General features: G+C 44.0%; 1 protein-coding gene across 1 annotated transcript in view; it reads right to left on the bottom strand.

Moving 5' to 3' along the window:
* Positions 1–24799, bottom strand: part of fhod3b (formin homology 2 domain containing 3b) — a 270483-nt gene that overhangs the window by 13513 nt on the left and 232171 nt on the right. Inside the window, 14 exon segments of the mRNA XM_045719149.1 lie at positions 378–1131; positions 1133–1349; positions 1641–2246; positions 3222–3430; positions 4666–4716; positions 5478–5612; positions 5804–5971; positions 8104–8154; positions 10879–10968; positions 16210–16466; positions 16710–16853; positions 17106–17200; positions 21848–21959; positions 24301–24395. Of these exon segments, the coding sequence (XP_045575105.1) occupies positions 378–1131; positions 1133–1349; positions 1641–2246; positions 3222–3430; positions 4666–4716; positions 5478–5612; positions 5804–5971; positions 8104–8154; positions 10879–10968; positions 16210–16466; positions 16710–16853; positions 17106–17200; positions 21848–21959; positions 24301–24395 (2984 nt within the window).

Raw genomic sequence — 24799 nt, forward strand, 5'->3', positions numbered from 1 at the left:
AGCTCAACAGGCTCAATGGACAAAACCAAAACAGAAACACACACACAGAAGGAAACAGTGAATTATGAAGAGAAAACATAGTTTCCTCTGTCAGCTTTGAGAATCCAACCAGAGCAGACAACATGCAGGTCAGCCTTTACCAACACGGCGAAGCTGGATAGTAGATCCACACCTTATGTCTAAACCTATGTGCTCTGGAGGAAGAGGACAAGTTGGAAGCATCTATGGGGCTGTTTCCTGGACTAGTCTTAATCTGGGTCTGGGAAACCGCCCCTAAATGCTTAAGTGACATCATTTCACAAATGAATTTCTTGAGCAAACCACATACATTTCCTATACGTATAAATATGCAGTACCAAAACAGTCAACAAAGGTACCTTGGTAACAGGCAGCTCCTTGGACTTTGTTTCAAACAGGTGTTCCAGCTTGGACGTGTCCACTTTGACCGGCTCCAGTTTGGACCAGAGAGACTCTCTACAACGCTTGTGGTTCCTGTACTGGCCGTCCATTGGCCTTACCTCGTTCCAGAAAAGACGGATAGTCTTCTTCTTCTTCTGGAACAGAGGGGGCTCCCCTGTCCCTCGGCTCAGCTGGGGGGACCCCGGGTAGGGCTGGGCGGGTCCGGGGGGCATGAAGGGCGGGGGAGGGGGCATCATGCCAGGGACAGGAGGGGGCGGGGGGCAGCCAAACAGGCCCAGGGGAGGGGAGGGGGCAGGGGCGGAGAGACAGGGAGGAGGGGGAGGGATCATCAAGTCACTGGAGCCCATCAGCACACTGTCCACGTCTAGGATGTCCAGATCATCCTCGTCTGCCAGGTCTGTAAAGTCCATCTCTTTAATTCGCAGCTCCCTGGGGGCTGCCATCAGCTGGTCCCAGATATAATCTGACTCCTTCTTCGGAGGTAGGGGAGAGGAGGACAGGGCCAGAGGAGCTTTGTCTTTATCAGGTTGAAGCTGCCCCTGCTGCTTCTCCAATGCCTCCAGCTCGTGAGGCGACACAAGGCTTTTAACAAGGTCTCCAAATTTCTCGGCCACGGCCCTGACGCTCCCCTGGTTCTCCAGGTGTTGCACCTCCATCTTCTTGACGTTCTCCTCGCAGGCCTGCCTGCTGGCCTCAAGTGTAGAGATACGACTGGCTAGGCTGGCCACCGACGACCCGTCCTGACCCTCCAGTGATGACGTCTCCATCCCCTCTTTGCATTTCTCCGTCTGTTCCGTCTCTCCCGCCTTCTCTTCGTCCCTCGTCAGCAGTGGTCTTGTTCTGGGCATAGAGCATGTCCAGCATGAAGCGCTTGCTGTTGAGGATCTTGCTGCACTGCCCGTTCACGTCTTCCTCCTTAATGCACTGGCCTAGAGGTGGACAAACACAAGGAGGAAGGGTGGATTGGATTACTATTGGATTGCTAGCCTTCAGAACAGAATAGAGAGCAGATCTATATATCAGAAACTGAAATGAGAGCATGGGCAGAATGAAATGTTCTGACATGAGTTGAACTTCAATGTTTGCCTACTGATGTACAGCATATGGAAGATTAGCAAGTGTTCCATTTACAGTATGGGCACAAATCACAAGTCAAATGTTAAGCCATAAAAGGCCAAGTGTCCTAAAGTCTGTATTTCCTGCTGATGGGCAGCTGGTACCTGGTTCATGGTTGTTGTTGACTTTCTCCTCCCTCTCCTCTCTCTCCAGAGTGCTACTGGCTGAGGAGATACTGGAGGCAGAACAGTTGTCCTTCTCATTCACTTCCTCGTTCTGCCTCTCCTTCTCACTGAGGAGGACCAGTCTCTCCTCCACCTCCCTCTCCTCCGACGCAGCCTGCTCCCTCTCTCCCTCCTCCTCCATCTCTACCACTTCTACATCTTCTATCCCCACCTCTTCTCCCTCTACCTCCTCTTCTACCTTCTCTTCTCCCTCCACCTCATTCCCTGGCTGTCTCTCTTCCTCCTTACCCTCCTCCTCCTCCTCACTTTCTTCCTGCTCTTTACCCTGTGTCTGTTCATCTACCACTAACTCCACTAGCTCTAGTACTTCCTGCTTGGGCTCAACTTCAGCTACTTCCTGCTTCTCTGTCTGCGTCTCTGTCTCTGCCTGCGTCTCTGTCTCTGCCTGCTCCTCGCCTGGCGCTGAGGGGGTTTGGGAGGGGGACTCTGTGGGTTCTGGAGAAGGTCCTGATACTATTAACTCTGGCGCTGGACTTGTAGTTCTAGTCTGAAGGTCACGGCTTGGCTCTACGTCTACTTCACTTCCTGGTAAAGAAAACAGGACCAAACAAAACAGAACGCTACTGTAAGGGTTTCGATTGTGTGCCTTTTCAATATTGTCTGATATCATTTTTAATTATCTTGTTTATAATGTAAAAAACATAAAATTGCTCTGTGACATTTAATTAATTAAAATGATAAATTGTCTAGATTTCGGTCCGGAGCAGAAGTCGTTAAGCATGTCAATTCGTACTTCATTGAATGTTACAGGAAATGAATTAACAGCTATGATGACAATGTGTTTCAAAATTAGATTCGACATCTCATTTGATCCCATTATCCCATTTTGGTGGGTTAGAATAACCACCCCAGACTAGCAACATCTAGTTCTCATGATATTCATTCATGTATCATCATAACTGAGTCTGAGGTATTGAAAGGCTTGTCCCTCTATGGTCAGTGCTGTAGTCTGCAGTCCACCACACCTCTTCCTGGCTCCTACTGTAGAATGTGAATGGAACCCCATATTAAGAGTTCCACGCCCTAGTGGCTGGCGCTACCACAGCCAAAACCACACTACAATCACATACAAATCACTGGGGTATGCCTGGGACCTAAAAGCTAGCCTCTCACTACATTTCAAACCATCATGCAAAGCATTTTCCCACAGGCAGCTCAAGTAATGTCCATCCCATCCCAAAACATATTTGGGATATAGCAACATACACTTACAGACACCTCATTCTGAAGCACACAGAAAAACAAGAATTAAATCCTTTTCTTATCAAGTCCTGCTGATTTTTCCCCCAACAGACAACATGCAGCCATCATTAGTCCAGCTGAATCTAATTCCAAAGAGTGAGTGAATCACCCTCCATGTGTTAATTCAGACCCCGGGAACAAATACATAAAACTTCTCTGGACCGGTAATGATAGTTAAATGTTTGGAGAACGTTATGTTACTCTGAGTCTGGGATGGGAGCTTTAATGTTGGTTAAACGTTTGGAAAAGGTTATTTACCCTGCGTCTGGTGTGTCTGGGATGGAATGGTGCCAGCGTCTTCCAGAGAGGCGATGGAGGAGGGCGTGGCACAGCGGGGGGAGGCGGAGCGACTGGAGGGGGTGGGGCTCAGGCTCAGGGTGATCTCTGTGCGCCCCCTAGGTGGCGCTCTCGCGCGCTCTCTCTCTTTCTCATACTCCTCTGCTGCAAGCCTCTCAACGCACTTATATCTGGAAGAGGAAGTCACAGAATATTCTTCAAAAAGGATGTTACTCCACCTGTTTAGGTCTATTGTTATATCATCTCTATCTCATGGGGGTAGGAGAAGATTCCTGCTTCTCTAACCTCGAGGCTACTGCCACCCCCTACCAGTAATATACTGTATTCAGTTCCCTCACACTTCCTTTTCTGAAACAGTGGCCAAATGTCTGGGACTCTGTGATGCTTCTCGGATTTCTCCAGGTGCTTCATTGACACATAAATGTTGAAGATAGCTACAGAAAACTACCTGGACTTCTCCACAGATGGGTCTGATAACAGTGTTTCATCTTGATTTAGACGTCACACTCTATTCAGTCAGAGGTACGGGACTGAAAATCCTATCAATTTACTGGACATACATTTCAAAAAGGCAGCAGACATAACCTAGGATTCCTGTTTTAAATAACACTGATCCTACATATGTCTGGAAGGTGGTACATTACAAATAGCCTACCTTATCTGGACCGTATCCATGACTTAAAGCCAATTCCACACCTCGTCCCATTCAGTTGTAGTTGTCTTAATGCACAGCAGCAGGTCTAGAGGGGGCCTGACACCTATATTTCAGCCCAGAGGCTGAGCCTGACTTGTTCTACATCTGCTAACAATTCTCCTCAAAAAGGTTTCAAGGCATATTAGTCCCTCATGTCAGAGTCTTTCTGTTGTACTTATTACAGCCGAATGATTCTAGAATCTACATTTATATAGAGCACAGTGTCTATCTGAATGATTCTAGAATCTACATTTATATAGAGCACAGTGTCTATCTGAATGATTCTAGAATCTACATTTATATAGAGCACAGTGTCTATCTGAATGATTCTAGAATCTAGATTTATATAGAGCACAGTGTCTATCTGAATGATTCTAGAATCTAGATTTATATAGAGCACAGTGTCTATCTGAATGATTCTAGAATCTACATTTATATAGAGCACAGTGTCTATCTGAATGATTCTAGAATCTAGATTTATATAGAGCACAGTGTCTATCTGAATGATTCTAGAATCTACATTTATATAGAGCACAGTGTCTATCTGAATGATTCTAGAATCTACATTTATATAGAGCACAGTGTCTATCTGAATGATTCTAGAATCTTAATTGATATAAAGCACTGTGTCTATCTGAATGATTCTAGAATCTACATTGCTAGAGAGCACTGTGTCTATTTGTATATTAGAAATGAAAGTAGACAACATACCTCTCTTCTCTGGCCTGTCTTGTCTCTTCCCTCTTGTCCATGTAATCCCGACTGATAATGTTCCAAGTAAGTGAGTGTGAGAGAGAGAGAGAGAGAGACAGACAGTATGTGTAAAGAATGTGAGATCTATATCTTATTGTGCATATCAATTCCTATTTGTTTTCATTCACATTCTATAGTACCTTTTTAAAAGACATCCTTAGTTAACCAATGAGTGTGAATAGTTGTAGATACTGTGGGAGAGAAATAGTCTGACATGACAGAGGAGACACACAGACCAGAGGAGCTTTCCAGCGCTCCGTCTGACATCCAGCTCTTTATATGGCCATAGAAAACAAGTAAAAGACAGGCCAGCAGGACTTTGTTTTCTGCCCAACCAACGTCTCCATGGCTGCACCCCAAATTGCACCATATCCCATAATAAGTGCCCTACTTTTGACCAGAGACCTATGGCCCAGTAGATCTCCATTTGGGATGCAGACCATGTATCTCCTCCTTAGATCCACAGTATGTCCCTGACTGATGACCATAATAAACAGACAGACAGACAAGTATGTCCAGTCTCTAAACATCTCCAACTCGTCTGATATATTGTGGAACAAGGCTCAGACTCTTATTCATCCCAGACAAAACTACATCACTCCAGCCAGTAACCTTACAGATAAGTGTATAAAGCTGTGGACAAAGTAGTTCCGTGTTTGATTCTGGTTAATTGGTTTGGGACTTTTAATGAGGGAACTGAACTGCAATGTAAACGTGAAAAGGATAATTCCATCTATGAGTAGTGTGATGTGATGCAGGTTGGGACTCACTTGAAGCGGGTCCTCTCCTCCCTCTCGATTTTCTGCAGTCGTTCCTCCCTCTCTTGTCTCCTCCTCTCTCTCTCTGCAGTCAGAGACTCCTGGTGTTGTCTGTAGGAGGAGGACAACAAGCTCCCCAGAGAAGGTCTGGGTAACCAAACAGAGGAAGACCATATTACTATTCCATTGGTCCTATTACGCTGGGCAAGCTAAAACAAGCGCACCTAAATTACTTGAAAGAAAATAAATAATATTTCAATCCAGGTCTGGAACTCATACACAGAGGTGGCTTATTTAATTGACTGATTGATTGATTGATTGATTGATTGAGTGCTGACCTGTCAGGCTTGGAGTCCAGCTGTGGGGCCCCTGAGGTGGCAAAGGTGCGGTGTACAGGGGTGGTGGGGGCGCTGGCTACACCCTGGGAGCGGTGTACAGGGGTGGTGGGGGCGCTGGCTACACCCTGGGACCTGCCAGGGAGCACCATGACGTGGCCTATGTGTCGGCTGGAAACAACAGGAAGAGGAAACATTGTTATTCACGGTTATAATTCACAACACTAAGGATGTGTGTCTCAAATGGGACACTATTCCCTATATAGTGCACTACTTTTAACCAGAGCCCTATGGGCCCTTGACAAAAGTAGCGCACTATAAAGGGAATAGGGTGCCATTTGGGATTCAACCCAACTTTTGGCTCTGATTCGGTCACTGTGTGACATTCACTAACTCAAAGTATGGTGTGAAAAAAGACCAGACACGTGCTTATAAAAACAACGTCCTCTCTGGACAGCTTTAAAATGCACTTCTGTGCCCATATGAATAACCCCTATGATATAACTGGAATGATGAGATAGATGTTCTTCTTCTATGTTTTTATTTTATTACTTCACTGCCATACTGTGTTCGGTCTTGTCTAGCCATCTTGTCTCAAGAGGACCACAATGGAAATAAGTCCCAGACTTTATTGTGCGTTATCCTCAATGATTTTATTCATGTGCATGTATGGCTTTTTCAAGTTTTATGTGTGCTTGTTTTTTAAAATGGTCGAATGAATAAACTAAACTAAACCTTTCCCACTGTATGTTAAATAGCTGTGGTTGTACAGTGTGGACTAACCAAGGCTGACTGTAGTTATGTGTATGACCATGAGACCTATTCGCATCATGGGTATACACTGACAGTATAGTTTTCTATAGGTTTATCACCATGGTCATCACACATCTCACACTGCTCTATGAGGACAGCCTTTCTAGCACTCTCTCTGGGCAGCTGGCATCAACAGCCAGCGGGCATCAGGCTTATTCCACTCTCTCTGGGCAGCTGGCATCAGCAGCCAGGAGGCATCAGGCTTATTCCACTCTCTCTGGGCAGCTGGCATCAGCAGCCAGGAGGCATCAGGCTTATTCCACTCTCTCTGGGCAGCTGGCATCAGCAACCAGCGGGCATCAGGCTTATTCCACTCTCTCTGGGCAGCTGGCATCAGCAGCCAGCGGGCATCAGGCTTATTCCACTCTCTCTGGGCAGCTGGCATCAGCAGCCAGCGGGCATCAGGCTTATTCCACTCTCTCTGGGCAGCTGGCATCAGCAGCCAGCGGGCATCAGGCTTATTCCACTCTCTCTGTGCAGCACAAATGGCACCCTATTCCCAATATAGTGCCCTACGGGCTGTGGTCAAAGGTATTGCACTATATAAGGGGTGGCAGGTAGCCTAGTGGTTAGAGTGTGGGCCAGTAACCGGAAGGTTGCTGGATTGAATCCCTGAGCTGATAAGGTAGAAATCTGTCGTTCTGCCCCTGAACAAGGCAGTTTAACCCACTGTTCCCCGGTTGGCTGTCATTGTAAATAAGAATTTGTTCTTAACTGACTTGCCTGGTTAAATATATATTTTTAAACATGAAATATAAGGGATAGGGTATGCTTTGGGACACTTCCTCTGCCTGTGGAGGTCCTGAAAGGCAGTCGCCAGACACCCAAGACAAGCACACAGCCAAGAGCAGCGAGACTTGAGTGGGATTCAACTTAAGGGAGGAAATGACTGTACTCAAGAGCAGAGCTGACCCCTAAACAACCCTGCTGCTTTTTAAGGTGCTTCTTAATGGCTCTGTTGAATGAGAAAGTGAAGCAAGCAGCGTTGCATTCCAAGAGGTGCTCAGCATGCAGCAGCAGGGTTCACTGCCATGTCATGGTATGTTTGATACAGCTGGAAAGCACTGACGAATCATTTAAATCTCCAGGGTGTCCAGATCACCACTGTCAAATCACTAGGAATTCAGCTAAAAATAACATTTAGAAATGTAGAAATTAGTTTAATGTAGAAATTTGTTTCACTAAAGGGAACCAAATTCCCCTCAACCCCCCTGCGTTTACAGTATCTAAATAGATGCCCTAAGATAGCAGAGGCTAAGTCTAACCAATAAGACTATAAGACTACTGTTAACCTGGAGGCTAAGTCTAACCAATAAGGCTATAAGACTAGTGTTAACCTGGAGGCTAAGTCTTACCTATAAGACTATAAGACTAGTGTTAACCTGGAGGCTAAGTCTTACCTATAAGACTATAAGACTAGTGTTAACCTGGAGGCTAAGTCTTACCTATAAGACTATAAGACTAGTGTTAACCTGGAGGCTAAGTCTTACCTTCCAGCACTAACGGGTGCTCTAGATGTATACAATACAGCTGTTTGGCTGCTGAAGGGAAACAGTGAGGAGAGAGAGGAGAGGGACAGTCAAGTACAAATTGTAATGAAGTAAAGAAGCATGCAAGGGTTAAACACAAAGAAAACGGAAGTCTGGAGAACGATTGACTGAAGGATAGTAGCAAGATACATGGTGATTCCAAGAAGCAAGAGAATATTTCTGCCCCTCCCCCCACCGACACAGACTCTACATACTCTTTAAAAACAATCAAACCTTTTTTTAATTCCCATAAAGCCCACAGTTCAAAGACCTCTACTTCCTGGTGGGTCATTAAGACTAGGATGATATGGGATAGGAGGTAGGGAGTGCTCTACTGTAGGCCTACACACTGAGGCACTTCGGGCCTGGTCTGTTCACAATATGGCAACACTACTTTCCATCCTATCTCTGTTGCTGCAGCTCCACACAACATTACACAGACATCTAAGAGACACTCAAACGTGAGTTATGGTGCGTTTTCATTTTTGAATTTTATTTTCTAGGCATGTCTGGGTTTAACTGTGGTGCAACGCCACAATGAAAGACAGATGAGCAGTAAATGTCAGGAAAACGTAGTGTTCTCAACTGGAGTTGCACATCTAGCAGCTGACTCAGTCAAGGAAATGATACGTCTTTGTTCAAACTCTTCTCTTTCTTTTTTTTCGTGTGTATGCGTGCCATCCGGGATGGATGATAGAAGCAACATAAAATAAAACACAGCGGACAGGAAAATGTAGCAGCCTACTGGGCACCTGGTGTTAAACTATCTTTAAAAGGCCCAATGCAGACGTTTTTATCTCAACATCAAATCATTTCTGGGTAACTATTAAGTACCTCACAGTGATTGTTTTTCAGTTCAAATGGTCAAAAATAAACAAAAATAGCTTCTTAGGAAAGAGCAATTTCTCAAGCAAGAATTTAGCTAGGACTATCTGGGAGTGGTTTGAGTACGGAGGGGAAAAATAAAAACTAGCTGTTATTGGCAGAGAGGTTTGTAAATCTCTTTCTTATTGGTCTATTAATAAAGTGGAGCCGGTTCAGGAGGGAAACCCCAGTGTGGTGACATCAGCAGATATTGCACCAATTGGATTCACACTATAATTCCATTCAGTCTATTTAAGTTTACCAGTTGTACACATGCTTCCTGGATGCCTAATGGCACGTGAATGCATGCACTGGTGTCTCTTGCTGTCGTTGTTGCTGTAACTAGCTGTTACTCGCTATGCTTGCTGATTCTGATATCCCACCAGCACCCCAGCCTCCACCTGCGGGTTCTGTGTTTCTTCCTTCAGGGGTTTGATATAGCATGTCGTGCTCACTGCCTGCAGTTATTTGATCCTGTTCATATGACGCTTGGCTCTGGCAGTGAGCTAGCCTGAAGGAGCAGAGCCCTAATACCAAGACTATGCATTGTCATTTTTTCTAACGAATGGTTAAATGTACATGTGGTGTTTGATTTCTGAAACTCATTTACCGCCTGGTGATGTCACCAGGCAGGCCAAATCATCCCATCAAAACAGGCGGAGATTTCAGGCCGTCTTTTCAATCAGTTCTTACACTAAAAGGGTATTTTCATTATTTTCACAATTTCACAGTATTATTCCAACCTCATAGTGTGGAAATATATATACAACACAGGAATATCAAATGTTTTACTGCACTGGGCCTTTAAAGGCCAAAGGAATGCCGAGGCAAGCTAAAGATGTGTTCAACTGGACACAAGCTAAAGCATACATAACATGCATGAGGAAGACCATCTACAAGTGCCTCCTAGGCCACGGAAAGCAAATATGACTCGACAACACAGAATCTGTCTGACACGGTAGACATTAACACCGTCTATACCCCTGTCCAAAAGACATTCAGTACGGCAGCTTCTCAGCCAAGTGGATTGTGAGGGAGCAAGCCAGGCAGACATGACACCAGTGTTGAGGGATGACAGTGTATATTTAAGAGTTGGGGAGGTATTCCTTCATAGTGAATGTAATGCCAGAGGTGAAGTAGTGAACTGTATAGCTCCTGTTGCTGCTGCACCTCTACCAGTAGCGCTGATGTCTGGCCACGCCCCTCTCAACACACTCCTCGGCCCCAGCAGAGGCAGACACCTGGCTCAGGTCCACGTCAAGGGGGAGGGGGAGGGGCTTGGGCGGTTGGAGGTAGGACTGACTACGTCCCCTCGAGGGGGAGGAGGAGCAGGAGAGGGAGGAAGAGGAGGTTACAGAGGTGCTGTGCTGTTGGCCCAGAGGGTGGGCAGTGCCTGGCAGTCTCCCCCAGCCCAGCGCTATGAACAGGGAAGTAGATCTGGGACTGGGAGAGACATCCTGGGGGTTAGAGCCAGTGTTTCTAGGGGGGGTGGACACAGGGGCCATAGGGCTGGCCATGGCCACACTCTCTCTCTCTCTCTCTGAGGCGGCTGAGGCATCAGGGATGAGGTTGACCATACAGTGAAAAGGAGAACACAAGCTAGAGGAGTCCTCTACTGCCTGCACGGGCACCATGCTAAAACAACAGAGTAACAGAGCAAAGGGGAGGACAAAGGGGGTGGGGTATATCCAAGGGGAATACATTACACGTTTACAATAACAGATATGCTTTTTTTGTAGTTCTAACACACCCATACACGGTTAACAACACTATATATCGTCCAGTAAGGGAGAGATGGATGGAGGACAAGACTGAAAGAAAGATACGGAAGAAGAGGTTCTATTTGAGGGAAAACCTGTTTTCCTGAAATACCTGTGGAAGCCCTTTCTAGTGGTCTCTGTGATATCATGACTCTCATCATCTTCCTCCTCCTCCTCTTCCTCCTCATCCTCTTCCTCCTCTCTGAAAAGGAGGGGTGGAGGGATGGATGGAGGGGAGGGGAGGGAGAAAATAAACGGGAAAGAGTAGAAAGAGGAAAAGGAGGAAAAATTGCAACAGACAACATGAACAAAATACAGTAGAAAACTGTCTAGAAAAAGAGACAAAGAACTGACAGACAGAATGCAGTACACACAGCACGTCCTGTCAAAACTGACAAGGGACGTAAAAATGTGTACACAAGGCAGTATAGTTCAAAGAGGTTCATAGCTTTTAGTTAGTATGTCCTCATTTCATTAATTACATACAGTGCTTGATAACGTTAAAAAACTGCATGAGAACTGACTAAATCAATGTCAGCTAACCATCTGGCATACACCAGCAGCTCTGGACCAGCCAGTAACATCTTAGGGACCAGTAACGGTCCCCGGACCAGAGGTTGATCAATGATCATAGTGTACATCCCAAACGGCACCCTATTCCCTATATAGTGCACTACTTTTGACCAGAGCCATATGGGCTTTGGTCAAAAGTAGTGCACAGTGTAGGAGAATGGTGTCACTTGGGACACAACCATTGACTAGACTGTGACTGTGTGGTCATATCTGGAGGGTTTTAATTGATAAAGGATTGTCGCATACATCATATGCATACGAGAGTTTTTCTAGTCCCATTGTGCTGTCAAGTTTCCTCTGACCCGCCCGCCTGTGTTTCATTACAGATATGGAAAACACTGATCTTCAAAGGCGGTCTGAATTTCCTGTGTGTGGTGAACTGGACTGGTGGGAGTCAGTATCATATAACCCTCTGGGTTCAATTGAACTATCTGCAGAACCGAACTGGAGCGCTAGCAGAAATGCTAGCAGAAATGCAAGTTAAAACGAACTGTCATTACATTACTAACGGTGGATAGTATGATGCTGTGTGTGGCAGGGTGAAAGGTAGCCATCACACTGTGCCTTGACTTTCCCACCCCTTGACTTTTTCCACATTTTGTTGTGCTACAGCCTGAATATATATATTTTTTAACAAATTGATTAAAAATGAAAAGCTGAAATGTCTGAGTCAATAAGTATTCAATCCCTTTGTTATGACAAGCTGAAATAAATTCAGGAGTAAAAATGTGCTGAACAAGTCACATAATACGTTGCTTTGTGTGCAATAATAGTGTTTATGTGTCACGTCCTGGCCAGTATGAGGGTTAATGGTTATTGTAGTTTGGTCAGGACGTGGCAGAGGGTATTTGTTTTATGTGGTTCGGGGTGGTGTGTTTGTTGAAGGGCGTTTGATTTATTATTTCCGGGTTTTGGTTTATGTTCTATGTTTAGGTATTTCTATGTTTAGTCGAGTGAGTGTATTTCTATATTAGGTTAATGGGGGGGTTGGGACTCTCAATTGGAGGCAGGTGCTTCCTCGTTGCCTCTGATTGAGAGTCCTATATATGGGTAATTGTTTGGTGTAGGTTTTGTGGGAGATTGTTTCTTGTCTAGCGTATGTGAGCCTCAGAAGACTGTTTCGGTGATCGTGAGTTCGTTTTGTTATTTTGGTGTTCATTTTGAGTTAATAGAAGTTCAAGATGAGCAACCACATACCTGCTGCATTTTGGTCCTCCTTTCCCAACGACAACCGTGACATTATGTCACGTTCTAACCATAGTAAGATGTTATTTTCTATGGTAGAGTAGGTCAGGGCGTGACAGGGGGTGTTTTTCTATGTTTTCTATGTTCATGTTCTAATTTTGTATTTCTATGTTGGTTTTGTTTGGGATGATCTCCAATTAGAGGCAGCTGGTCCTCGTTGTCTCCAATTGGAGATCATACTTAAGTAGGGTTTTTTTCTACCTGGGTTTGTGGGAGATTATCTTTGAGTCAGTGTATGTTTCACCTCTGCGTTATGGTTTGTTGTTTTTGTCATCCAGTTTATTTATATGTATTGCATAGTTTCACAGTGTAAATAAAATGTGGAACGACACACACGCTGCACTTTGGTCCGCTTCTCCTTTCGACAACTGTGACAGTTTAACATGATTTTTGAATGATTACCTCATCTCTGTACCCCACACATACAATTATCTGTACGGTCCCTAAGTAGAGCAGTGAATTTGAAAAACCTATTTAACCACAAAGACCAGGGAGGTTTTCCAATGCCTCGCGCCTATTGGTCGATAGGTCAAAATAAAAAAGCAGACATTGAAATATTCCCAAACATGCATCCTGTTTGCAACAAGGCACTAAAGTAATACTGCAAAAAATGTGGCAAAGCAATTCCCTTTTTGTCCTGAATATAAAGTTTTATGTTTGGGGCAAATCTAATAATTCAAGGTTTTACTGCTAACCTACAAAGCATTACATGGGCTTGCTCCTACCTATCTTTCCGATTTGGTCCTGCCGTACATACCTACACGTATGCTACGGTCACAAGACGCAGGCCTCCTAATTGTCCCTAGAATTTCTAAGCAAACGGCTGGAGGTAGGGCTTTCTCCTATAGAGCTCCATTTTTATGGAATGGTCTGCCTACCAATGTGAGAGACGCAGACTCAGTCTCAACCTTTAAGTCTTTACTGAAGACTTATCTCTTCAGTAGGTCCTATGATTAAGTATAGTCTGGCCCAGGAGTGTGAAGGTGAACGGAAAGGCTGGAGCAACGAACCGCCCTTGCTGTCTCTGCCTTGCCGGTTCCCCTCTTTCCACTGGGATTCTCTGCCTCTAACCCTTTTACAGGGGCTGAGTCACTGGCTTACTGGTGTTCTTCCATGCCGTCCATGGGAGGGGTGCGTCACTGACGTGGGTTGAGTCACTGACGTGGTCTTCCTGTCTGGGTTGGCGCCCCCCCTTGGGTTGTGCCATGGCGGAGATCGTTGTGGGCTATACTCGGCCTTGTCTTAGGACGGTAAGTTGGTGGTTGGAGACATCCCTCTAGTGGTGTGGGGGCTGTGCTTTGGCAAAGTGGGTGGGGTTATATCCTGCCTGTTTGGCCCTGTCCGGGGGTATCATCGGATGGGGCCACAGTGTCTTCTGATCCCTCCTGTCTCAGCCTCCAGTATTTATGCTGCAGTAGTTTATGTGTCGGGGGGCTAGGGTCAGTCTGTTACATCTGGAGTATTTCTCTTGTCTTATCCGGTGTCCTGTGTGAATTTAAATATGCTCTCTCTAATTCTCTCTTTCTCTCTTTCTGTCTTTCTCTCGGAGGACCTGAGCCCTAGGACCATGCCTCAGGACTACCTGGTATGATGACTCCTTGCTGTCCCCAGTCCACCTGGCCGTGCTGCTGCTCCAGTTTCAACTGTTCTGCCTGCGGCTATGGAACCCTGACCTGTTCACCGGACGTGCTTGTTGCACCCTCGACAACTACTATGATTATTATTATTTGACCATGCTGGTCATTTATGAACATTTTAACATTTTAACATCTTGACCATGTTCTGTTATAATATCCACCCTGCACAGCCAGAAGAGGACTGGCCACCCCTCATAGCCTGGTTCCTCTCTAGGTTTCTTCCTAGGTTTTTGGCCTTTCTAGGGAGTTTTTCCTAGGGAGTTTTTCCTAGCCACCGTGCTTCTTTCACATGCTTTGCTTGCTGTTTGGGGTTTTAGGCTGGGTTTCTGTACAGCACTTTGAGATATCAGCTGATGTACGAAGGGCTATATAAAAATAAATTTGATTGATTGATTGATTAATACAACACATTGTACCAATCTCCATATTTTTAAGCATAGTGGTGGCTGCATCATGTTATGGGTATGCTTATCATTTTTCAGGATAAAAAATAAATTGAATGGAGCTAAATCCTAGAGGAAAACTTAGTTCAGTCTGCTTATCACCAGACACTGGGAGATGAATTCATCTTTCAGAAGGACAATAACCTAAAACAAGGCCAAATCTACTTTGGAGTTGATTAGCAAGAAGACAGTGAATGTTCCTGAGTGGCCCAGTTACAGTTTAGACTTACAAATCGGTTTTAAAATCTATGGCAAGACCTGAAAATTGATGTCTAGCAATAATTAACAACCAATTTGACAGAGCTTGAAGAATTTTGAAAAGAATAATGGGCAAATGTTACACAATCCAGGTGTGGAAAGCTCTTAGAGACTTACCCAGAAAGATTCACAGCTGAAATCGCTGCCAAAGCTGCTTCAACAAAGTATTGACTCAGGGGTGTGAATACTTATGTAAATTAGATATTGCAGTATTTCAATTTCAATACATTTGCAAACATTTCTAAAAACATGTTTTCACTTGGTCATTATGGGGTAGTGTGTGGAGATGGATGAGAGAGAGAAAAAAATGTATTGACTTTTGAATTCAGGCTGAAACACAACACAATGGGTAATAAGTCAAGGGGAATGAATACTTTCTGAAGGTACTGTAGTATAGTTTTACATTATTGGTCCTTCATCTTGAAACAGGAAGGTTATGAGTAAGGTTTAATGACTGTGATATGTGGTTGCCTTATTTAACTTAGTTGAATGCACCGACTGTAAGTCACTCTGGAGAAGAGCGTCTGCCAAATGGCCAACATGTTTAAATGTAATGTACCTGTGGTGGCTAACAGAGAACTTCTTATCATATTAGATGTACTATACTGTACTATAAATTCAATAAACACTCCCTCAAAGGGAAACATGACTTGTGACAGATAGGACACATACAGGGATGCATCCCAAATGGTACCTTTAGTGCCAAAAGTAGTGCACTACATAGGTAATAGGGTGCCATTTGGGACACGAGCACAGTAATAACTAATAATAGCTCCTAATAACCAATAATAACTCCTAATAATTAATAATAACTCCTAATAACTCCTATCACTGTTTAGAGAAGCTTCCTATTTCCTTCAGCAGCTCCACGAGGTCACAAAACATTGACAGTCTGAAGATGAATCTAAACGTCACTTTGAAACAGCAGCAGCATTACTATATCATGACATTCTTCATTCATATTGGCTCTGGTTGGAACACACACATCTGTCTAAGACTGTAACGTAATACAACACTGGCAGTCAAACCCTTTCCTGTTCTGAACTGTATCGTGGATCCAGAATCATCTGTGTGTTTTCCCGTTCCTCACAGCTGACTTCTCTGGGTAGTGAAGTAAAAATAAACCAAACAATTTCAGCTGACCATTTAAGATCATATTGGCAAGTTTCAGTTAACAACAGAAGCAGGGATATGCTTCTCCCTTTAACCCATTCACACTTTCTACCTCTCCCCCTCCCCTTCTCCTGTTTGCCCCCCCATCACCCACTCTCCTCTGCTCCAACTCACCTCTCGCTGACGTCGTCGATGCCCTGGCCTCCGAAGGGCAGGAAGCTACCGTTGTGTCCCCCGTGAGAGTGAGGGCTGCTGGGGGAAGCGGGGGCCGAGGTGAGGCCTCTCCCGTTCTGGAGGGAGTGTCTCCGGCTTCGTCTCCTCTCCAGGCCTCGCCGGTCGTTGGTGCCCCCCACGCTGGCACGCCGCCGGTTCTTCCGACCCACGGTAGGCGGCTGGCTCTCGTCGTCCCCGTCCTCGTGGCGCAGAGCAGTCTGGAGGCACAACAGGGAACAGTTAGACTAGCAGGGGACATGAGGTCCCTAGCAGACATGGGTCAACACTTTAGGACTATTCCATTGATCCATTGAGGACCAACTAAATCAAGCTTGTCAAGTATTTATTTGTATATTTGACCAAGTTTTGCACCTATAGCGCTCTGGTAGTGTTTCTACAACAAACTAGTTAAGTGGCTAAGCCAGGAAGTGAATTCCACTAAGCCGAGGAGGTGGAAGTACCTCGTAAATGTTAAACTGCTCCATGAGGTCCAGGTCTGTTCCCTTCCTGCTACGGTGTCTCTGAGACATGGCCTCCATGCCCTGCTCCTCCAAACAGTCCACCACGTCATAGAATGAGTCCTGGTCAGGCAGGCCCGCTAGAGTCTGAAACAAACACACAAATGTCATCATTTGGGAGGGGGAGAGAGAGAGAGTGATAGAGAGAGAGAGAGAGAGAGAGAGAGAGAATTGTAAAGAGAGAGATGTAGAGAGAGATGTATTTAGAGAGAGAGAGATGTAGAAAGAGAGAAAGAAATAAAAGACAAAGAGATGTGAGTCAAATGTAGAGAGAGAAAAAGATGTAAAGAGAGAGTGAAAAAGAGATGAAGAGAGAGAGAGGAATAAAGAGAGACCGACCTTGTTGATGAGGGTCATGGCATACACCAGCAGCTCTGTGTCCACCCCATCCTTCTCCTCCAGAATCTCCATGGCATTGGACCACAGCTTACAGCCTGCACCACAAAGCATTCACCACACATTCGGTCCAAAGGTACCACAATCCAACTATGCTCTGCATTCAAATTAACCATATACACTGCTCAAAAAAATAAAGGAAACACTAAAATAACACATCCTAGATCTGAATGAATGAAATAATCTTATTAAATACTTTTTTCTTTACATAGTTGAATGTGCTGACAACAAAATCACACAAAAGTAATCAATGGAAATCCAATTTATCAACCCATGGAGGTCTGGATTTGGAGTCACACTCAAAATTAAAGTGGAAAACCACACTACAGGCTGATCCAACTTTGATGTAATGTCCTTAAAACAAGTCAAAATGAGGCTCAGTAGTGTGTGTGGCCTCCACGTGCCTGTATGACCTCCCTACAACGCCTGGGCATGCTCCTGATGAGGTGACGGATGGTCTCCTGAGGGATCTCCTCCCAGACCTGGACTAAAGCATCCGCCAACTCCTGGACAGTCTGTGGTGCAACGTGGCGTTGGTGGATGGAGCGAGACATGATGTCCCAGATGTGCTCAATTGGATTCAGGTCTGGGGAACGGGCGGGCCAGTCCGTAGCATCAATGCCTTCCTCTTGCAGGAACTGCTGACACACTCCAGCCACATGAGGTCTAGCATTGTCTTGCATTAGGAGGAACCCAGGGCCAACCGCACCAGCATATGGTCTCACAAGGGGTCTGAGGATCTCATCTCGGTACCTAATGGCAGTCAGGCTACCTCTGGCGAGCACATGGAGGGCTGTGCGGCCCCCCAAAGAAATGCCACCCCACACCATGACTGACCCACCGCCAAACCGGTCATGCTGGAGGATGTTGCAGGCAGCAGAACGTTCTCCACGGCGTCTCCAGACTCTGTCATGTCTGTCACATGTGCTCAGTGTGAACCTGCTTCATCTGTGAAGAGCACAGGGCGCCAGTGGCGAATTTGCCAATCTTGGTGTTTTCTGGCAAATGCCAAACGTCCTGCACGGTGTTGGGCTGTAAGCAAAACCCCAACCTGTGGACGTCGGGCCCTCATACCACCCTCAAGGAGTCTGTTTCTACCCGTTTGAGCAGACACATGCACATTTGTGGCCTACTGGAGGTCATTTTGCAGGGCTCTGGCAGTGCTCCTCCTGCTCCTCCTTGCACAAAGGAGGAGGTAGCGGTCCTGCTGCTGGGTTGTTGCCCTCCTACGGCCTCCTCCACGTCTCCTGATGTACTGGCCTGTCTCCTGGTAGCGCCTCCATGCTCTGGACACTACGCTGACAGACACAGCAAACCTTCCTGCCACAGCTCGCATTGATGTGCCATCCTGGATGATCTGTACTACCTGAGCCACTTGTGTGGGTTGTAGACTCCGTCTCATGCTACCACTAGAGTGAAAGCACCGCCAGCATTCAAAAGTGACCAAAACATCAGCCAGGAAGCATAAGAACTGAGAAGTGGTCTGTGGTCACCACCTGCCGAACCACTCCTTTATTGGGGGTGTCTTGCTAATTGCCTATAATTTCCACCTGTTGTCTATTCCATTTGCACAACAGCATGTGAAATTTATTGTCAATCAGTGTTGCTTCCTAAGTGGACAGTTTGATTTCACAGAAGTGTGATTGACTTGGAGTTACATTGTGTTGTTTAAGTGTTCCCTTTGTTTTTTTGAGCAGTGATATATATATATATATATATATATATATATATATATATATATATATATATATATATATATATATATATAAAATACACTTTGAATGGAACCATATGGATATCAGGAGTAGATCATGTAATATTAGACTAATTGAAGCTGAAACTAATGATATCAGTAGTAGATTGTGTAATATTAGACTAATAGAAGCTGAAATAGTAATGATATCAGGAGTAGATCATGTAATATTAGACTAATATAAGCTGAAACAGTAATGATATCAGTAGTAGATTGTGTAATATTAGACTAATAGAAGTTGAAACAGTAATGATATCAGGAGTAGATCATGTAATATTAGACCAATAGCAGTTGAAACAGTAATGATATCAGGAGTAGATCAATTAATATTAGACTAATAGAAGCTGAAACAGAAATGATATCAGTAGTAGATTGTGTAATATTAGACTAATAGAATCTGAAACAGTAATGATACCAGGAGTAGATTGTGTAATATTAGACTAATAGAAGCTTAAACAGTAATGATATCAGGAGTAGATTGTGTAATATTAGACTAATAGAAGCTGAAACAGTAATGATATCAGTAGTAGAGAGTGTAATATTAGACTAATAGAAGTTTAAACAGTAATGATATCAGGATTAGATCATGTAATATTAGACTAATAGAAGTTTAAACAGTAATGATATCAGGAGTAGATCGTGTAGTATTAGACTAATAGAAGCTGAAACAGTAATGATATCAGGAGTAGATCAATTAATATTAGACTAATAGAAGCTGAAACAGTAATGATATCAGGAGTAGATTGTGTAATAGTAGACTAATAGAAGCTGAAATAGTAATGATATCAGGAGTAGATCATGTAATATTAGACTAATAGAAGCTGAAACAGTAATGATATCAGTAGTAGATCGTGTAATAATAGACTAATAGAAGCTGAAACAGTAATGATATCAGTAGTAGATCGTGTAATAATAGACTAATAGAAGCTGAAACGGTAATGATATCAGGAGTAGATCATGTAATATTAGACTAATAGAAGCTGAAACAGTAATGATATCAGGAGTAGATCATGTAATATTAGACTAATAGAAGCTGAAACAGTAATGATATCAGGAGTAGATCATGTAATATTAGACTAATAGAAGCTGAAACAGCAATGATATCAGGAGTAGATCGTGTAATATTAGACTAATAGAGGCTGAAACAGTAATGCTATCAGTAGTAGATTGTGTAATATTAGACTAATAGAAGTTGAAACAGTAATAATATCAGGAGTAGATCGTGTAAAATTAGACTAATAGAATCTGAAACAGTAATGCTATCAGTAGTAGATAGTGTAATATTAGACTAATAGAAGTTGAAACAGTAATAATATCAGGAGTAGATCGTGTAATATTAGACTAATAGAAGCTGAAACAGTAATGATATCAGGAGTAGATCATGTAATATTAGACTAATAGAAGCTGAAACAGTAATGATATCAGGAGTAGATTGTGTAATATTAGACTAATAGAAGCTGAAACAGTAATGATATCAGTAGTAGATCGTGTAATATTAGACTAATAGAAGCTGAAACGTAATGACATCAGTAGTAGATCGTGTAATAATAGACTAATAGAAGCTGAAACAGTAATGATATCAAGAGTAGATTGTGTAATAATAGACTAATAGAAGCTGAAACAGTAATGATATCAGTAGTAGTTCGTGTAAAAATAGACTAATAGAAGCTGAAACGGTAATGATATCAGGAGTAGATCATGTAATATTAGACTAATAGAAGCTGAAACAGTAATGATATCAGGAGTAGATCATGTAATATTAGACTAATAGAAGCTGAAACAGTAATGATATCAGGAGTAGATCATGTAATATTAGACTAATAGAAGCTGAAACAGTAATGATATCTGGAGTTGATCATGTAACATTAGACTAATAGAAGCTGAAATAGTAATGATATCAGGAGTAGATCGTGTAATATTAGACTAATAGAAGCTGAAATAGTAATGATATCAGTAGTAGATCGTGTAATATTAGACTAATAGAAGCTGAAACAGTAATGATATCTGGAGTAGATCATGTAACATTAGACTAATAGAAGCTGAAACAGTAATGATATCAGGAGTAGATCATGTAATATTAGACTAATAGAAGCTGAAACAGTAATGATATCAGGAGTAGATTGTGTAATATTAGACTAATAGAAGCTGACACAGTAATGATATCAGTAGTAGATTGTGTAATATTAGACTAATAGAAGCTGAAACAGTAAGGATATCTGGAGTAGATCGTGTAATATTAGACTAATAGAAGCTGAAACAGTAATGATATCTGGAGTAGATCATGTAACATTAGACTAATAGAAGCTGAAACAGTAATGATATCAGGAGTAGATCATGTAACTTTAGACTAATAGAAGCTGAAACAGTAATGATATCAGGAGTAGATCATGTAATATTAGACTAATAGAAGCTGAAACAGTAATGATATCAGGAGTAGATCATGTACAGTTGGACTAGTTGGAGGCAGCTCAAGTGTCCTGAACAGTTTCCAGGGTAGTAGTAGCAGTGTGTGTGTGAGTGAGTGTGTGTGTGTGTGTGTGTGTGTGTGTGTGTGTGTGTGTGTGTGTGTGTGTGTGTGTGTGTGTGTGTGTGTGTGTGTGTGTGTGTGTGAGAGAGAGAGGCAGCGCTGCAGTCAGACAGTGGGGTCATGGACCATCTCAGTCTCACCCAGAGCTCCTGGTATCAGGTTCTCTCTCCTTTACACAGCCACAGCAGTGATGGGCTTAGACAGAGTGGAGACACACACACCTCCCCCCCACTACTGGAGAGGACACAATGTGGAGCTTTTACAGAGGCAGGTAACTAAACCCCACCAGAGGAGAGAGTTACAGTCTTCTTCAATAAACACACACACTTACCTCCCGTGGTGTCTACAATGTGTGTGTGTGTGTGTGTGTGTGTGTGTGTAGGGTAGTGGTCTGGTCTTTCCTACCTCTCTTGGTGTCCACGGTGTTGACAGCATGGATGAGCAGGGCAGTGTTGGGTTCAGTGTACTCCACAAACACCAGTAACAGTTTCAGAGCTGTCTTCACTACCAGACGGAACTACACACACACACACACACACACACACACACACACACACACACACACACACACACACACACACACACACACACACACACACACACACACACACACACACACACACACACACACACACACACACAGCAGAGCAGAGCAGAGCAGAACCGGTTTTATGCACCAGGGACCATACCAATCTCATTCTGCATGTTATAACTGTATAGGCGCCATAACATCCTTGGCATCAGTGACTAACGAGGTGCAGCATGCATGTTAACCACTGATAGGGTTTAAATGTGACCAACGAGGTACAGCATGCATGTTAACCACTGATAGGGTTTAAATGTGACCAACGAGGTACAGCATGCATGTTAACCACTGATAGGGTTTAAATGTGACCAACGAGGTACAGCATGCATGTTAACCGCTGATAGGGTTTAAATGTGACCAACGAGGTGCAGCATGCATGTTAACCACTGATAGGGTTTAAATGTGACCAACGAGGTGCAGCATGCATGTTAACCACTGATAGGGTTTAAATGTGACCAACGAGGTACAGCATGCATGTTAACCACTGATAGGGTTTAAATGTGACCAACGAGGTGCAGCATGCATGTTAACCACTGATAGGGTTTCAATGTGACCAACGAGGTGCAGCATGCATGTTAACCACTGATAGGGTTTAAATGTGACCAACGAGGTACAGCATGCATGTTAACCACTGATAGAGTTTAAATGTGACCAACGAGGTACAGCATGCATGTTAACCACTGATAGGGTTTAAATGTGACCAACGAGGTGCAGCATGCATGTTAACCACTGATAGGGTTTAAATGTGACCAACGAGGTACAGCATGCATGTTAACCACTGATAGGGTTTAAATGTGACCAACGAGGTACAGCATGCATGTTAACCACTGATAGAGTTTAAATGTGACCAACGAGGTACAGCATGCATGTTAACCACTGATTGAGTTTAAATGTGACCAACGAGGTACAGCATGCGTGTTAACCACTGATAGGGTTTAAATGTGACCAACGAGGTGCAGCGTGCATGTTAACCACTGATAGGGTTTAAATGTGACCAACGAGGTGCAGCGTGCATGTTAACCACTGATAGGGTTTAAATGTGACCAACGAGGTGCAGCATGCATGTTAACCACTGATAGGGTTTAAATGTGACCAACGAGGTACAGCATGCGTGTTAACCACTGATAGGGTTTAAATGTGACCAACGAGGTGCAGCGTGCATGTTAACCACTGATAGGGTTTAAATGTGACCAACGAGGTGCAGCGTGCATGTTAACCACTGATAGGGTTTAAATGTGACCAACGAGGTGCAGCGTGCATGTTAACCACTGATAGGGTTTAAATGTGACCAACGAGGTACAGCATGCATGTTAACCACTGATAGGGTTTAAATGTGACCAACGAGGTGCAGCATGCATGTTAACCACTGATAGGGTTTAAATGTGACCAACGAGGTGCAGCATGCGTGTTAACCACTGATAGGGTTTAAATGTGACCAACGAGGTACAGCATGCATGTTAACCACTGATAGGGTTTAAATGTGACCAACGAGGTACAGCATGCATGTTAACCACTGATAGGGTTTAAATGTGACCAACGAGGTACAGCATGCATGTTAACCACTGATAGGGTTTAAATGTGTCATTACATAGTGCCCAATAAGAGGTTTTCCTGCTCTGACAACCCTGAGTGGTTGAGATAATGGCCTGATAGAGGATGTATAGGAAATAAGGGAACAGGGATTGTACTTGTAGGGGTGAATAATGCCGAGGCATGGTACAGCCAGAATGTAAAGCCAGAAAAGAGAAAGAAAGACAGAGAAAAAAAGGAAGGGATGTGAAGATCTGTGTGTAATAAAGTGAGTGCCTGAACAGGACATGATCAAAAACATGCTGTGTGTTACACTTGGCCAGGAAGAAGGAGCAGAGGAGAATCGGTTAGAGCAGGAAATACAGAGACACTCTCGCCCAGAGGAGAAAGAGGGAGAGAGAGAGAGAAATACAGAGATAGAAAGGACAGAGATAGAGTGGGCAAGAGAGAAAGAGAGGACAGAGAGAGTGAGAGAAGGAGAGAGGGAACAGAGAGAGAGAAGGAGAGAGGGGACAGAGAGAGACAGAGAGAGAGAAAGAGAGAGCGAAAGAGAGAGAGAGAGAGAGGAGAGAGGGGACAGATAGAGAGGGATTGGGGGAGAAAATAGATTGACCTGGCCATCAGAGAATTGGGGAGAGCTGTCACACCACCAAGGAGGTCGGTCTTGCATGTTTTACAGTTGTTTTATGGTCAAATGCAAAAGTACAATGATATTTCCTTTGCAGGGAACTTCGTACTGTACCTTGGATCCAACGAGTGTGTAAAGCCATTGGACGGTTTCGTTGTGACTTATGAGGCCGTTCATTCCATCCACATACAGCATGATCTGTCCCAGAGCTGGAGAGAGACAGAGAGAGAGAGAGAGTTGAATTGAATTGGAGAGAGAGAGAGAGAGAGAGAGAGAGAGAGAGAGAGAGAGAGAGAGAGAGAGAGAGAGAGAGAGAGAGAGACAAGGAGAGAAAGAGAGAGAGATGCTTGTTTCTGCAGCTCTGTGTTTGGTTACAAGAATGGGCCCGTTGCACATGAACCTGATGAGTTGTCATAAAAATACCAGGGAACAAATGAAAGATGGGGCTAGTTCTGTCTGTGCCATGGCAGGCAGTGTTGCGGCTCTCCCTCCCCTCTTCCTCTATCTAGGTTAGACACACATCTGCCATTCCAGTTATGTTATTCTCTTCTTTTTGCCACAAGACTGACTGCACAGACCCATATCCATCTGTCCTGCACATCACCCCCAAGAG

The sequence above is a fragment of the Salmo salar genome, chromosome ssa05 (assembly GCF_905237065.1).
Source record: "Salmo salar chromosome ssa05, Ssal_v3.1, whole genome shotgun sequence".
NCBI classification, from domain to species: domain Eukaryota; kingdom Metazoa; phylum Chordata; class Actinopteri; order Salmoniformes; family Salmonidae; genus Salmo; species Salmo salar.